Genomic DNA, 17,285 nt, shown 5'->3' with positions numbered 1-17,285 from the left:
GAATTATTTACGATAAAAATACAAAAAAAAAGACAATTTTATATAATAGGAATGTTTGAAGATGGACCAAAACCAAAGTGTCCAAATAAATACGCACTTGAAAAAGTGGTGCGTCGTGGGATATCATTTGAAGGTTTATCTCTATACATCAAAGGTTACTAACTATAGTGAGCCATGACGACGACGTCGATCTTAATTCTTATCAAGCATAATCAATTTAAATACTAAAATTAATAGAGTTGATTTTCTTTACACTTTTAATTAATTAGAAAAAAAAAGAAATGATATAATATTTACAATATTATTACAAAAACCAATAAATTCATTCACCCATATTTATATTATCATCCTTTAATATTGTTAAAATGAAAAAAATAATACAAAAGAATCCAAGTGGTTACTTTGCGTTGACGATAATTCTATATGATATGTATGACCACATTCCCACAACACACCCATGAAAGTGTGAGTGCCCACTAAAAAAAAAGATTCTTTTTCCTTCGAAATTTGCCAGAGACCTTTCATCCACAGTAGTCATCCATTACTTTCAATATGCTTCCAAATTCCAGAAAGCTTCACGAGCAAGTAAGAACAAATTACTAATCACCTCTTGGGACCAGGAATCCAGATACGGCGAAACCTATATATCAATTTGTCAGGGACTCAAGTAAAGAGTCTAAATTTCACATCGACAAAATAAAATATTATAAAAGAATAAATATTCATACACCAATTGTCTTAAAATTTTGGGTTGAGAGTAATATCAATATCTTATGCGATTGAGTTCAAGTCTCATTAGTGTTGTATATTTCCAGTTATACCCATAATACCTAACATAACTAATAGCTGTTTATACTATTTTTTTTTTCATCATATAAATCTTAAACATGTTAAACAAAAAGACAAAAATTTCTTTAGCTAGAACATCGTTTTCGTCTCTATTCATTATTGAAAATTCCTATTGCAATTTTTCTTTTTCCGATGAAAAACAAGAATGGCTAGGCAGAACTGGGTCTGTGCCTCGTTGTTGTCTCTTGTCCTTTTACTCTTCTCCTTATCTTAATTACATTATCAAAGTACATACTGTTTTTGTTACATTTAACTATTCATTATCAAAATAAAATAATATGAAACACTTCATTAATAATCAATTTTTTTTCTTAATTTTCTCACTCAACGACTCTTTGTCCGGTGTATGAACACAATGGAAACGATATACATGAAGAAAGATAACATGACAACAACTTATATTTTTATTAGTCTGAGAATCAGGTTAGGGCATAATTTCCCATGTAGTTACAGTCATAAAATATAAATATCCCACTCTGGGTTGACTTAAAAAGCTATAAAAGTCAACAAGTCAATACTTTGAGTGCTATTAGATTTAATTTCCTTTACGATCGAGTTTTACAAATTAAAAAAATAAATTATGTGAGAAAAAAAAAAGATTTCAGTCACCGCTATCGAACCACCAATCATCTACGTTTTTATTAATATAATATATATAAATCTCGAACCTGAGTAACACCATGAAGAAAACATTGTAGTTTGAAAGATTATTAATTATAGATGCAATGAGCTACAGCGACCTCACTGTAATTTCCTTGTAATTTCCGGAACACAATTTTCTTCTTGTTATTTTCAGAAAAATTCCAGCCACAATTATGGTGCTAGCGTAAAAAAAGAAGGTAATGACCCATAAACAAAATTAGCATGATTTTCAATTAAATTATAACAAAGTTTGATAAATTATTTATTTAAGTAAAAAAAAATACTACTTTATTACTTTATTTTAATTAAAAAATAAAAAATTAATCAATTTTAATTCTAGTTATAGAAAACTTGTCAAATTTATCAAAAAAAAAAAAAAATTGTCGAAAACTCATTTTCCTTAAATTATACTGTGGATCAATTATTTAGCATAGTCAATCGGATATGACACGTTAAATAATGAAGATAGATGCATGCAACCATTTCATTAATTTATAAACGTGTTAAAGGGGATCGTATTTTAACGACGATATCGATATGCATGTGCCTCATAGTTGAATCCATCATCCATGTATGAACAAATCAAAGTGAAACTTGAGAAAATCGCTTTCTAGTTTCTAACTATCAAGCTGGATAGGAAAAATTTAGAGATTATAGACAAACTTGTACAGCCTGGTCATTGAATTATAAATATAATACCAAATACAGGTTTTTATTTTAAGAGTTTAATTTGCAAATAAAACTTTGAATTATTATATCAGGCTAAAAACCTGTAATTATTATTGAATGAGTTGCAGACAAAGGTGTCCAAAATCATCCACAGCACGGGCGTACATTGCTCCTCAATCATGGGGCACTGGGGTCTCTCAAAAGATACCTTTGGGATAGAAGACTTTTAATAAGATCATGATACTTTACACATTCTATAAATTATTTATCTTTCTTTTATAAGGTGTGGATATCTTAAAAGTGCCCAAAATTCAATTTTTTTTTTTTTTTTGAGAGTGAAGAATATCTTATGGGGGCTAGTTAAGGAATGCCACAAATTCTCTATTTAAACAAACACTTTGCTCCGTAGTCATTCACATTAACCCAATCATGGCTACCCATATTTGTCTCTCTCTTTGCCTCTTCTACTTCGCAACCCTCACGTTGGCTCAGTCTGACAATTATATCATTCACATGGACACATCAGCCATGCCCAAAGCATTCTCCACCCAGCACACTTGGTACCAATCCACTCTTTCTTCAGCATTGAAAAATTCCAAATCCACCACTAATAATCTTAACTCTGTTCTTTCTTCCAAGCTTCTTTACTCCTACACCAATGTCATCAATGGTTTCAGCGCAAACCTTTCACCCAAAGAGCTTGAGGCTCTCAAAACCTCCCCCGGTTATGTTTCTTTCTTACGAGATTTACCGGCCAAGCGTGACACAACACACTCACCGAAATTTCTTGGCCTCAACCCCCATGAGGGGGCCTGGCCAGCGGCACAATTCGGCAAGGATGTCATTGTTGGTTTGGTGGACACTGGAATTTGGCCAGAAAGTGAAAGCTTCAGAGACGAGGGAATTGGTGCGGTTCCTTCACGATGGAAAGGCCAATGCGAAAGTACCATCAAATGCAACAGGAAGCTCATTGGAGCAAGGTTCTTCAACAAAGGGTTGTTGGCAAAGCACCCCAACATCACCATAGGTGCGAACTCAACACGTGACACTGAGGGTCATGGAACTCACACATCAAGCACTGCAGCTGGGAGCGTAGTCGAAGGTGCATCGTATTTCGGCTATGCTTCTGGATCAGCTACTGGAATGGCTTCAAGTGCGAGAGTTGCCATGTACAAAGCCCTGTGGGAAGATGGAGCTTACATGTCTGATATAATAGCTGCAATCGACGGTGCAATATCTGATGGGGTGGATGTTCTTTCCTTGTCATTTGGCTTCGATGATATACCTTTGTACGAGGATCCTGTTGCTATAGCAACGTTTGCAGCAATGCAGAAAAACATTTTTGTGTCGACTTCAGCAGGGAACGAAGGGCCTTTCCTCGGAAGACTTCACAATGGAATACCATGGGTCATAACTGTGGCTGCTGGCACTCTGGACCGTGAATTTCACGGGGCTCTTACTCTTGGCAATGGAGTCCAAGTAACCGGCATGTCTCTCTATCATGGAAACTTCTCCTCTGGCCATGTTCCAATTGTTTTCATGGGGTTGTGCGACAGAGTGAAGGAACTGGCCAAAGTGAGGAGCAAGATTGTGGTGTGCGAAGACAATGGAACAATCATTGATGTTCAAGTGTCAAACATTTATGAAGCAAACGTTGTCGCGGCAGTGTTCATAACAAATAGTTCCGACAGTTCGTTTTTCTTAGATAATAGCTTTGCAACAATTGTTGTTTCAACAACAGATGGGGAAATTGTGAAAGCTTACATCAAGAGCAATAACTCTAGTGCGAAAGCAAGCATGTCTTTTGAGATGACAGTTTTGGATACTAAACCAGCACCGAGTGTGGATAGTTACAGTTCCCGAGGGCCTTCGAGTAGTTGTCCATTTGTGTTGAAACCGGACATCACTGCTCCTGGTACTTCAATCTTAGCTGCATGGCCTCAAAATCTTCCGGTGGAAACGTTTGGGACCCAAAATGTTTTCAGTAACTTCAATTTGTTAAGTGGGACATCCATGGCATGCCCTCATGTTGCTGGTGTGGCAGCATTGTTAAGAGGAGCACACCCTGAATGGAGTGTTGCGTCCATTAGGTCAGCCATTGTTACAACATCAGACATGCTTGATAACACCTTGGGACCCATCAAAGACATCGGCAACGATAACAAAGCAGCCTCTCCTTTGGCATCTGGATCTGGTCACATCAACCCTAATAGAGCCCTTAACCCTGGACTTGTTTACGATGTTGGAGTTCAAGATTACGTTAATCTGCTCTGCGCTCTTGGCTTCACCCAAAGAAACATCACCGTCATCACCGGAACCTCTTCCAATGATTGTTCCAAACCTTCTTTGGATCTCAACTACCCTTCTTTTATTGCTTTTTTCAACAGCAACAATTCAAGTACAGCACAAGAATTTCAGAGAACAGTGACCCATGTTGGTGAGGGACCTGCAAGCTATGCTGCCAGCTTTATACCCGTGGAAGGGTACGAAGTTAGTGTGAGCCCTGAATTGTTAGTGTTCAAGGAGAAGTACGAGAAGTTGAGCTACACATTGAGAATTGAAGGTCCGAGAAAGAAGAAAGAGAAGAAAGTTGCTTTTGGGTATCTCATTTGGACGGACCTCCAACATGTGGTTAGGAGTCCCATTGTGGTCACCACTCTCAAATTCGATTTCTAACGTTATATATATGTATCTATCTCATATCTATGAATCAAGTGAAAAATGTATATTAACTAAAGAATTTTTCTATAGAAAATAATCATCATTTCTCACTTGAGTAATACGATTTTCTACGACTTGCCAAATAAGTTTGATTCTTTTATACTCCAAATTTTCCTACTTTGATAATTATAAATATATATATATATATATATATATATATATATATATATATATATATATATAAAACTTTTTTCTTCTTCTTTCTTCCTTATCATACCATTATAATACTTTTTTTTTCACTATATTTATCTTGTCCGTCTAAAATACGTACCGTTAAAAGATGTAGAAAATCACCTTTATTCAATATATATTAAAATAATTTAATTGTGAAAATTGCAATTTCTACTTATCTCACCTCTTATTTAACTCTATATACATTGTATTTGACAAGTTTTTCTGTTTTGTGTGTATTTTTATTTGTTTTTATTAACAATACAATCTCAAGATGAGAAATTTTAAATAAAACCACATCGTTAAAAATTTAAAAGATGTTTCCAGGCAACGGAAGTATTCTTATCCACTTCCTCAATAACTATTTTTAATATATTATAAAATAACTATTTTTATACAATGTGCAATGAGAAGATGCATAAATGACTTTCAAGCTCGTCTTATACGTTTTTGTTTAAAAAAAAAAATGAAACTTGTGAAAATGTAGATGTAGTGGAATTTTTCAAAATTATGGGTTCAATTCTTTGTACAATATCAAAACTTATTTTCTAACCAATTAAAAACAGATTTCGATTCTATAAAAAATTGAAGTCTATTATTTTGTTTAAGGTTAAATTTTTAGGAAAGTTAGTTCCTTGATACAACATTGCGTTGCGGTAGAACTTTTGTATCTCTTATGCACTTATGAGAACTCACACTCTTCCTTCTTTGTTGCATTTGAAATCATTGTTCTTCTTCTCTCCAAGCGAAATTCTTCTCCATTACCATTGTTGGTCGTTGCGAAACATCTTATTCTTATTTACTCTCCTTGCGAAACATCTTGTTCTTCTCTCCTCTTCATTTCTATTCTTGGTCTCCAAAGACAATCTCTTATTATTTGGAGGATCATGTTCCTTTTTCTTGCGTTTCTTTTGGTTTATTTATTAAATGTTTGTTCACAATGAAGAGACAACATTTTGGTCTTCGTCACAAGTTTGTCAAAATCACATGTTTCTCCATTGTTGATACTCTATTATATTGCTCATGCATTCTCTTTTTATTGTTTTGGCATTGCTCATGCCTTCTTCTTCCATTGTCCTGCACACTCCGTACACGTTTTGCCTCTCATTTCTGTATTCCATTATTCGAAACACACTCTTAATTCTACATTTAAAGGATTTCAAATTTTTATCTTGTCATGTATAGGACCAATGCTTTGATTGTCAATTCCATAATCGAAGTCTATATATTAATGTTTTGATTAAGATAAGAATCGAAGCCTAAGTCCCCATTTTTTTACCTCGCATTGAAATGTTTCGGTTGGAGAACTAAAATAAATCCCAGAAAACAATTGATGTCAAATTCATTCTCTTTACTAGCATATAAACAATGTACTAGTGAAGTATTCAAAATGTTCATGTCTAGTCTGCTGACATGCGTTAAAAAATATATTTTTTCTCTTTTTATCTTACAAAATTAAGTTGAAATATAATTTGTTTTTATGGAAAATCAGTTTAAAAATAAATTAATTGAATAAAAGAGTAAGATAATTCTCCATAGACATGTGAAGAAAAATAAATATAAATAAAAAATAAATAATGCGTTAAAACTAAAATATTAATTGTTTTAATACTTATTGTGACATCCCATTTAAATAGATTAATTTACTAAATAAAACATCGCATAGTTATAATAATAAAGAGCAAAGCTCACGGATGAAAGCCAGAGTCAAGAAAAGTACTTTAACAGTCATCCATAGGAGTACTTAAAAGGAATCCTAGGCATACAACCATGCTATAACCAAAACAAAATCTAAAAGTTCAACAGTTTTGCAAAAGGGTTGCCATTAAGGCAACTATTACAAAAGGCCCCATGGCCGTGAAATTACTCCTAAGAGCCATCGAGACAGAAAAATCTAAGCCGCACTGTCGCTACCCCCAAATCCACCTTGAACATCCCTCCCATCTGCTCCCACCAAAAGGCGATCATCGCAAGAAGGAAATAAGACAGCACAAACATGAAATGAAAGGGTAAGCTAGTGTAATTTGAATTTAACATATTATAGCAGATAAGTACGTAAAACAGTCCAAGCATGCAAATCAGTAGGGCCAAAGAATCATGTTATAACAAACGAGCAAGACTTTATGACTCAATTATCCGGATACATATACTAAGATCGGATTCATTGGACGCGTGCACTTGTGGTAGCCTCTACTGCTCTGCAGAGCCATTGCCAATGGGTTTCACCCTACCACACACAAGGTTAGCCTTTAAGCGTCTAAGGTCATTATCATGCCAGAGACTAGGGCCTCCCGCTACTCTCACCACTTGGGTCAGTTTGCTCTACTTGAGACTCACTGACCCATTAGAGTTTCGGGATGCAGTCCTTACTTGAATTCATATCTTAACATATACACTACACACCACCATGAGGTCTTCCCACGAGACTCATGGAATTACGCCTATCACACACCAAATTCATGTTTCGTATATCGTAACCAACACTTTCATCTCATACATCCAATTCTCATTTCACCAAACCATCATTCAACAATTCCATGCCATAGCTCATACCAAACATACCAATTCCAGTGCATGCAGATCAAACAACCAAGCATATTTAATACATACAGCCAAACCATGGATAAATTCAAGGAACCAAGATCATTTCTGCCCCATTCTCGCTCAGGCTAAAAGCCTTCACTTAAGCTACAACAACTGTCTCGCTTAAGCTAGGCGTTGTCGCCTGAGCGAGTCCTGCAATAGTGGACCTCTGCGATCTCTCGCTTGGGCGAGGCCAACTCGCTTGAGCGAGACCACCACTCGCCCAAAACCAAGCATCTCGCTTGAACGAGGACGCGAGTAGAGAACATCGAGTTTTCCTCGAGGGCTCGATTAGGCGAGCCATTCTCGCCTGAGCAAGACAATGCGTCGCTCAAAACAAGAACTCTCCGCCTGAGCGAGATGCTCGAGCAGAACCATGGCGAGCTTCTGATACTCTGGCCTAGGCGAGACAAGCTCGCTTGGGCGAGAATGACAGTTCTCACCACTGTTAGCACACATGCAGTAGAGAAACAGTTCAAGCCAACATCCAACAATGCATACAACCCAGTTTCATTCGATTAAACATACTACTCTAGCTTATAAACATGGAACAAACCAAAAACACACAAAAATAACTTTGAACTGGTAAATCTAGCTTCCCTTACCTTGCTTAGATGCTACAAAACGGAACAGACCCGCAACTGAAAGTACCACAACTCCAAGAACTATATTAGAGAGTTGAAACATGAAGATTCGCACAAAACGAGGTTAGGAAACTTAACCCTAACTTGACCAACGTGCTCAAACAGTGAGAAAAGGGGAAGGAACGGACCAAAAGCTCTAAAGCTCAGCTTACCTGGAAATAGAATGGGTTTTGTTAGCTCTGGGGCGGACAAACTTTGTGCCCTAGCAGAACACCTTGTAGGAGACAAGAGGGGGGAGAGGAAATTGTTTCTGAAAAGGAGACAAGTGCATATTGAGTGAGCTGAAAGGGGTATTGAGGTCCCTTAAGTGGACTAGTCTTGGACCTACGAAATGGTCAGGCCCAACCCTCAGGAACAGAAAAATGGGCTTACAATTATCAATAAAATAAATATAGGTAATAAAGTAAATTTTTTAACATTTTTTATATAAGTCTCACGGTGCATAAAATAAATAATAAATAAATTATAAATACAGTCTTAAGAAAACCTTATATTGATTAGATAAAATCATTAATAATTTTTCTTACTGTTATACAACTGACAACCCATTTAATTATGTATTTATCTTAATTTATTTAATTTTTATTTGAAGTCTATTAATAAATTAAACGTAAAACATAAATACAGTATTTGACTACTCATTAAAACACATAGATGCCTGAAAAAACTTAAATTTATTATAAATATTTTTTCTTATCTCTATATAAGAAAAGTCACGTAACTTTAGTTAACTTTGTTCAATTTTTAACTGATTATTTTAATTTTTTTTGAAATATAAAATTAGTCATTCAATACATAGAAATAAATTAAAGTTACGTGACTCTTTTCAACAAAAAATAACTGAATTTGTAACATCCCATTTTCTTAGTTTTTATACTATTAAACAAAATATTTTAAATTTCAATAATTCAGAAGCAGATAATGACGTAGGTCAGTAAAATGTATAATATAGTTATCCCCAAAATAACCATACATACCCTGGATCAATACATACAATCCTTACATTTCTAGAGGGATTACAAAACATCTGGCCTATTAAGCCTAACAAAAAGTTACAACTACTAAAGGAACGTCTAATATACTCATCTCCTGTCCCGGAGGGGTGCATCCTCACCTGTAACTATATCTGCTCACGTCAATCGAGAAGGACGATCATTGCATAAATAGAAGACACAAGAAACACACAAACATACAAGAAGGGTAAGCTAACTTGAATCAAGACAAATCATGCAATTGTTATATTTAGGCCGAAAACAGAATTTATCACACAAAGAATCTAAATCATCCCATCAATCTCAACCATAACACTACACACCCTTCTAGACTCGATATCCAGATTATGTAAGTGGCATTGGAGCTCTCGGTGGCTTGCACTCGAGATGGTTCCCAAACTCTGCAGAGTTTTAGGTACAAGGGGTATTCACCCAACCACTCTCAAGGTAAATCCCATCACCTCTATGACGGATCGAGTTCATAGACCAGGACCTCCTGCTACTCCTCCCGACATAACTCATCATGCTCTACTTGAGTCTTAATGGTTACTAGGAGCGTCAGGATGCCACCAATATGAGTCCTCATGCCCTTACATTTACTAAAACCATCTTCCTTAGAATTTCCCTTGAAATTCCAATTCCACACATTCTCCATTAACTACATTTCCACAAATTATAATCAAATAGACTATTAATCATAAAGTTCACATGCATAATAGTCAATTGTAAATATCAATTCACTAGCATAGATTCATTTCATCAAAAACATAAGAAACATTCAACTCTGCAGTGAAACTCGCCCAAGCTAGGGGATCTCGCCTGGGCTAGAGAGTAATCTCGCTTAGGCGAGTCGCTCTCGCCTGAGCGAGACTCCAAACAGAGAGCAACCCCAAAATCTGAGCGAACTCTCGCTCAGGCTAGGCTGTTTCGCCTAGACGAGATTTGACTCTCGCTCAGGCGACATCAGCTCGCCTAGGCGAGACCTCACGCAGCATCAGGGGTGGTTTTCTGTCATTTTCGCTCAGGCGGAAACTACTCGCCTGGGCGAGATCATCAGAATTTCGAGCTGTCTCAACATGCAAGCCACACAGTTCATGCCCAATACGAATTCTACCACATACAATTGTTCACACTCATCAATCAACATCCAATTCATGCAATTCTAACCTATATTGATGATCTGTTCGCAAAAATAGGATGATAGGTTAGCTTCCCTTACCTTAATTGATCACCAATCTACTATTATGGCTTCTCACAGTGAGGCACTCCAATTCACAACCTAAGAGACTGAAATGAAGGTTCATACAGTAAGGATAGGGCCCTAATTCTGTTTGGCTCGAAATTAACTTCCAGAATTCGAAATTGATGAGAAGTGAGAATGAATTTTTACTTACTTTGAGAGAATGGAGGTTTAGCTAGGAGGGAGGTACCAACTGGCCCTTCTGATTTGTCTGCTGAAAATCAAGAAGAAGGATGGGTCAGTATGAAGGTTGAACTTTGGTTGAGAGAAAGGGAGGGACCAATGCAGAGTGAAGAGAGTTGGGTCTGTGGAGTCTTTTTCAGTGAGTGAGAAGTGGTAGAGAAAAGAGAGATAAAATGGGGTTTCACATAATTTGTCCTCATTTATCACATTGCCCCTACACAAATCTCAATAATATTTTTGTTTTCATACATTTTTCTGTTTGAAATTACTAAAATATATTCAATATTATTAAATCTAAACAATTTATCTTAATTCTTTTTATCTTAATTTAGTAACTAGTTTCTTAGACACGTGTTTACAATTATTTGATTTTGATTAAATTATTTTTTATACTTTTATTTGATATTTATACAATTATGATTTTTTTCTTGATATTGGACAAAAGAGGATATACATCCTTTTAACATCAAATACTTGATAATATTATCTAATTTTTGTTGTGAATTTTATTTTTTATAATATAATTATTTAATTAATATTTAAAATAATAAACAGACAAGTTCAAAAATACCCGTTGGTGAAGATAAGGTTAAGATAAATATTTTATATTTGTTTAAATATATAAATGTGAAGATAAATTTTGACTTCATAGATAAAGAAAAGATAATCAAATTATAATAAATTATTTAATTCAAGTCTCATGATAAACAAGATAAATAATAAATAAATTATGAATATAGACTACTCATTAAAATAAACGCCTCATATGACTATGATAAAATCATTAATATTATTTCTTACTGTTATACAACACTGACCACCGGTTTAATTTTGGTATTTATCTTAATTTATTTAATTTTTATTTTAAGTCTATTAATAGATTAAACGTAAAAATAATACAGTATTTGACTACTCAATAAAACGTACAGATGTCTTAAAAGTAAAACTTAAATTTATATAAATAATTATTCTTATATTTATTGGTGTAAATATTGGTTTGACGTAACAAACGTATTTTTAAATATTTTTAAATTATTTAAATTTTACAAATAATAATTAAAATGTTAAAATAAAAAAATAAAAAAGAGTTCATAGTTATAGATATAGATATATATAAAATAAAATTTAATTATTAAAATAGAAAATATTTTAATTAATATAAGGTAAATAATTTTTTTATTATGAGTAATTATTTAAATTTGAAAAAGTTGTTATCAAACAACCAACTAATTCTTTTATAATAAATAATTAATTGAATTCAAAAAATAGTTATTAAAATAATAAAATTAAAAAAAATGTTTTTCATTATGAATAATTTTTAAAATTTTAAAAAATAATAATTAAGAAAGTAAAAGTTAGAAAAACCTGAGGAAATATTTTTTTATGTATAGTTATAAATATCACATTAAGGATTACAATTAAAATAGCTGGAAAATAAATTTAAAATAATTATTTATGTTTTTATATAATTTTTTGTTTTATATTTGTATAATTATAATTTTCTTATATCAGAAAAAAATATATATATATATATATATATATATATATATATATATATATATATATATCCTTTTTAATATGAACTAATTTTTGTTGTAGTTTTATTTTTTTGTAAAAAAGTAATTCAATTAATATTTAGAATAATAAATAAACGGGTATGAGTATATATGTTTTTTTAATAAGGATAAGATTAAGATAAAAATTTATATATGTTTGAAAATGTAGATGATGAAGATATATTTTGACTTCAAAAATAAAGAAGAGATAATAAAATAATATTATATAATTTAATTTAATTTAAGTCTCATAGTGAACAAGGTAAATAATAAATAACTTATGAATACAGTAGACTACTCAATGAAATAAGCGTCTTATAATGACTAGATAAAATCATTAATATTGTTTTTTACTGTAATTGACAACGCCTTTATTTTTTATATTTATCTTAATTTATTTAGTTTTCATTTAAAATTTATTAATAAATTAGACGTAAAACATAAATACAGTATTTGACTACTCATTGAAACATACAGATGCCTTAAAAAGAAAACTTAAATTTATAAAAATAATTCTTCTTGTCTTTATATCACCTTAAAAATTACAGTTAAAATCACTTAAAAATAAATTTAAAACAACTTTAATTAGGTATGTAAATCAACTGTTGATGTGGGTATTATCTCCGTTCGATTATAATAAAAGATTAAAATTTTCTTATTAAGTATGTATATATAAATAGGAATAATATTTATTTTTTTAATTTGGATACGAGAATAAGATGATATGTCCATATCAGACATTGTTCCTATATCAATTTCAATAATCATTTATATTTTTATATATTTTTTGGTTTTAAATTATTAAAATATCTTCAATTTATTATGTAATCTAAAAACTTATGTTAATTTTTTTATCTTAATTTTATAACTTGTTTATGATAAACGTGACCATTTTATCCTTTTCTATAATTATTTGATTTTTATCAAATTATTTTTTATAGTTCTATTTAATATTTGTATAATTATAATTTTTTTCTTAAATCTTTTTAATATTAAATAATTGATAATATCATATATATATTTTTTTAATTTTTATCAAGACAATAATTTAATTAATATTTAAAATAATAAATAGTCGAGTACGAAAATAAAAATATTTGTCCCCTAACGAAGATGAGGTTAAAATAAAAGTTTTATATATATTTGAATACGTGAATCATAAAGACAAATCTTAACTTAAAAAATAAGGAAGAGATAATAACATTCATACTTATCTTGTTATCATTCGAAGTTTTAATATGAATTGCACACGTGATGATTCAATTTATTTTAGCAAAATTGCATTTTAGTGGAATCAGTTGACCAATTAATAATTAATAATATATTCAAAAGTGATTTATTTTTAGTATATATATATATATATATATATATATATATATATATATATATATATATATATATTTAATGGTGTTGTAATCGGTGGAGTTTAATAAAGAAAAATATATTTTGATATTCATTTCAAAATACAACTATTTAATAATTTTTGGTAACTTCCTCTTTGGTAACTTATTATAGTGTTATGTTTTAATTAGATAATTTACTTTTTATAAATAAAAAATAATTTGTTTATTTATTTAATAAAATAAAGAATTGAATAACTTTTCTTTATTTTAAAATAAGTAATAACTTAGACACGTTATAAATATTAGTTATATAACTTTTAATAATATTTTTAACAAATTTATATATATATATATATATATATATATATACTTAATTTTACTATTTATTATTTTATAATTGATTACTCATAAAAAAATAAATTTATATGCATTTTAATATAATAAAAACGGGAATACATATAAGAATAGTTAAATAGCTGTACTTTAAAAAGTGGAATATAAAAATGATGATACACGTACATTTTTCATCTTATATTCATTTTTTAAATATATATTTTTTATCTCTCTTTTCTTATGACATTGTATAATTTATAAATTTATTATTTTTCTTTTTTTTCCTCTTTAATCATGTATTAAAGGCTAATTAATAATTTTTGTTTTGTCCTCTTTAAGTACATATATTAAATGTTAATTAGTAACTTTTCTTTTTGTCCTTTTTAACTATATATTAAATGTTAATTAATATTTTTTTATTTAATTATATATTAAATGTCAATTAATATTTTCAATAAACATAAATTGTTTTTCTTATTTAAATACCAATCTTGATCATTCGTATTCAAAATAATCTTCCATCATGGCTACCAAAACTCCTTTTTTTCTATGTTTTTCTTGCATCATTGTCCTTAATCTCATTTATACCATGGCTCAATCAGATAACTATATCATCCATATGGACAAATTAGCCATGCCCAAAGCATTTTCCACCCACCATGCTTGGTATTTGTCTACTCTCTCTTCTTTATTAGATAATGTTCCTACCTCTAATGATAACAATCTTAATATTGCCTCTTCTAAACTGATTTACACCTACACCAACGCCATGAACGGTTTTACTGCAAATTTGTCACCACAAGAATTTGAAGCTCTCAAAACCTCCCCAGGTTACGTTTCTTCCACACCAGATTTCCCAACCAAGCTTGACACAACACACTCACCGGAATTCCTTGGCCTTAATCCCAACACAGGAGCTTGGCCTGCTGCAAAATTTGGTGAAGATGTCATTGTTGGTTTGGTGGACACAGGAGTATGGCCAGAAAGTGAAAGCTTCAATGATGAAGGGATGCCTGATAAGCTTCCTACAAAATGGCATGGCAATTGTGAAAGTAGTATCAAATGCAACAAGAAACTCATTGGAGCTCAATTCTTTAACAAAGGGTTCCTTTCCCAGAAATCCAAATTGGCAAAAATTGTGAACTCAACTAGGGATACAGAGGGCCATGGAACTCACACATCTTCCACTGCAGTTGGAAGACAAGTCGACAATGCATCATTCTTTGGAAATGCCAATGGATCAGCAAAAGGAGTTGCTTCAAGGGCAAGATTAGCCATATACAAGGTTGTGTGGAATGAAAACGCTTACCCATCTGACGTAATAGCTGCAATTGATACTGCAATATCAGATGGGGTTGATATTCTTTCCCTTTCACTTGGCTTTAATAATTTCTCTTTGTTTCATGACCCTGTTGCTATAGCTTCCTTTGCAGCTATGGATAGAGGCATTTTTGTGTCCACGTCGGCAGGGAATTCAGGGCCTATTCGTGGAAGTTTGCACAATGGAATACCATGGGTTATAAACGTGGCTGCTGGAACTTTGGATCGTGAAATTCGGGCGTCTCTTACCCTTGGCAATGGTGTCAAACTACTTGGCTTATCAACCTATCTAACAGGAAACTTCTTAGAATACCAAGTTCCTATTGTTTTTATGGGCCCATGTAACAATTCTACGGAACTGGCCAAAGCACATAACAAGATTGTGGTGTGTGAGGATATGGGTGGAAATCTTTCCAATCTTGAGTTTAATATAAAAGCTGCAAATGTTTTGGCATCAGTGTTCATTTCAAGCGTTACCGACATCTCAATTTATAATGACCCTGATCTTGTAGGAATCATTATAAACCCAAGATATGGAGAAATTCTCAAAGCATACATCAAGAGTGATTCTAATGCAAAAGCAAACATGTCTTTTAAGATAACAACATTAGGTATTAAACCTTCACCGAAAGTAGATGTTTACAGTTCTAGAGGACCATCAAATAATTGCCCATTTGTGCTGAAACCAGACATCACTGCTCCTGGTACATCAATCTTAGCTGCATGGCCTCAAAATCTTCCAGTTGCATACTCTGGATTTCAATCCCTTTATAGTAACTTCAATTTTTTAAGTGGAACATCCATGGCATGCCCTCATGTGTCAGGTGTGGCAACATTGTTAAAAGGAGCACATCCTGATTGGAGCCCTGCAACTATTCGGTCAGCCATAATGACAACATCAGATATATTTGACAATACTAAGGAACCCATAAAAGACATTGGTAACGGAGACAGTCCAGCCTCTCCTTTAGCCATGGGTGCTGGTCATATCAACCCTAACAAAGCCCTTGACCCAGGACTAGTTTACGATGTGGGAAGTCAAGATTATGTCAATCTTCTCTGTGCAATGAACTTCACCCAGCAACAGATCACAACCATCACAAGATCCTCTATCTTCAATTGTTCCAAACCTTCCCTAGATCTTAATTACCCTTCTTTCATTGCTTTGTTCCGTGACAATGGTTCTTCTAACGAATCAACCGTAACTTGGGACTTTTTTAGAACAGTGACCAATGTTGGGGAAGGACAAACGATATATACTGTTAGTGTTACACCAATCAAAGGGTTCAATGTTAGCATTTTCCCAAACAAGTTGGTATTCAAGGAGACGAATGAGAAGCTAAGTTACAAGTTAAGGATTGAAGGTCCAAAGAGGGAGAGTTTCGGGTATGTCACTTGGACTGACGTGAAACATGTGGTGAGGAGTCCTATTGTTGTCACCAATCCATTATCTTCACAATAATTTCCATATTCATGAATTTTGTAATCGAGAAATGCTTCCATATGCTTAAAGTGGAAAGTATACACTAACAAAGGAAATGTTCTTGATATCATAGTTCCTAGTAATCCTAATGTTTGTTTGAAAATTTGCCAACAATATTCTAAAAATTGTAGTTTTACGCATAAAATTTGATTTTGCTTCATTGGACTAAACGAGCTTCATATGTTCTCTGTACAATAATGTGGTTGTCCATTGCATTGTTGATTTTGATGGTGACCATGTAGTCGGTGAAAAATATGTTGTGCAACTACGATTGGAGATGGTAATATATTTCCTATTGTTGAAGGACTCCATCAATAAATTTGTTGAATTGGAATGGAAGCTCATATGACAAATCTATTCCTTAACGGTAGAAAATCATTCTTCACTAGTTACAAATTATTGTATGAATTGATTAATCTTTTGTGAATCTATTTGCTAACTAAAATATATACTTCTATGTAACTTTCAACATAATCATTATTATTGAAAATAATTTTATTAGATTTATTATTGAAAATATATATTGAATAGTATCATTTTAAAGTAATTAATTTTT

General features: G+C 32.3%; 2 protein-coding genes and 1 long non-coding RNA gene across 3 annotated transcripts; 2 read left to right on the top strand and 1 right to left on the bottom strand.

The window, feature by feature from the left end:
- Nucleotides 1-2,536: 2,536 nt before the first annotated feature.
- Nucleotides 2,537-4,945, top strand: LOC114166231 (subtilisin-like protease SBT1.9). The gene has a single exon (XM_028050936.1). The coding sequence runs from the start codon at nucleotides 2,590-2,592 to the stop codon at nucleotides 4,834-4,836; it is 2,247 nt and encodes a 748-aa protein (XP_027906737.1). The 5' UTR covers nucleotides 2,537-2,589; the 3' UTR covers nucleotides 4,837-4,945.
- Nucleotides 4,946-6,764: 1,819 nt separating this feature from the next.
- On the bottom strand, nucleotides 6,765-10,839 carry LOC114165957. The gene is made up of 3 exons (XR_003599824.1): nucleotides 10,666-10,839; nucleotides 10,491-10,558; nucleotides 6,765-6,996 (listed from the first exon to the last, which is right to left on the bottom strand). It is a non-coding gene; the product is annotated as an uncharacterized LOC114165957 (long non-coding RNA).
- Nucleotides 10,840-14,449: 3,610 nt separating this feature from the next.
- Nucleotides 14,450-16,897, top strand: LOC114167487 (subtilisin-like protease SBT1.9). Its single transcript, XM_028052583.1, has one exon. It carries the CDS (start codon nucleotides 14,450-14,452, stop codon nucleotides 16,706-16,708), a length of 2,259 nt encoding a protein of 752 aa, XP_027908384.1. The 3' UTR covers nucleotides 16,709-16,897.
- Nucleotides 16,898-17,285: the final 388 nt, after the last annotated feature.

Source organism: Vigna unguiculata, chromosome 10 (assembly GCF_004118075.2).
Source record: "Vigna unguiculata cultivar IT97K-499-35 chromosome 10, ASM411807v1, whole genome shotgun sequence".
NCBI lineage: Eukaryota > Viridiplantae > Streptophyta > Magnoliopsida > Fabales > Fabaceae > Vigna > Vigna unguiculata.
The sequence above is the reverse complement of the archived record's forward strand: the minus strand, read 5'-3'. Positions and strand labels throughout refer to the sequence as shown.

What these genes read in the sequence shown, in the direction of transcription:
- LOC114167487 (XM_028052583.1), top strand. Translation starts at nt 14,450, where the DNA reads ATGGCTACCAAAACTCCTTTTTTTCTATGTTTTTCTTGCATCATTGTC.
- LOC114166231 (XM_028050936.1), top strand. Translation starts at nt 2,590, where the DNA reads ATGGCTACCCATATTTGTCTCTCTCTTTGCCTCTTCTACTTCGCAACC.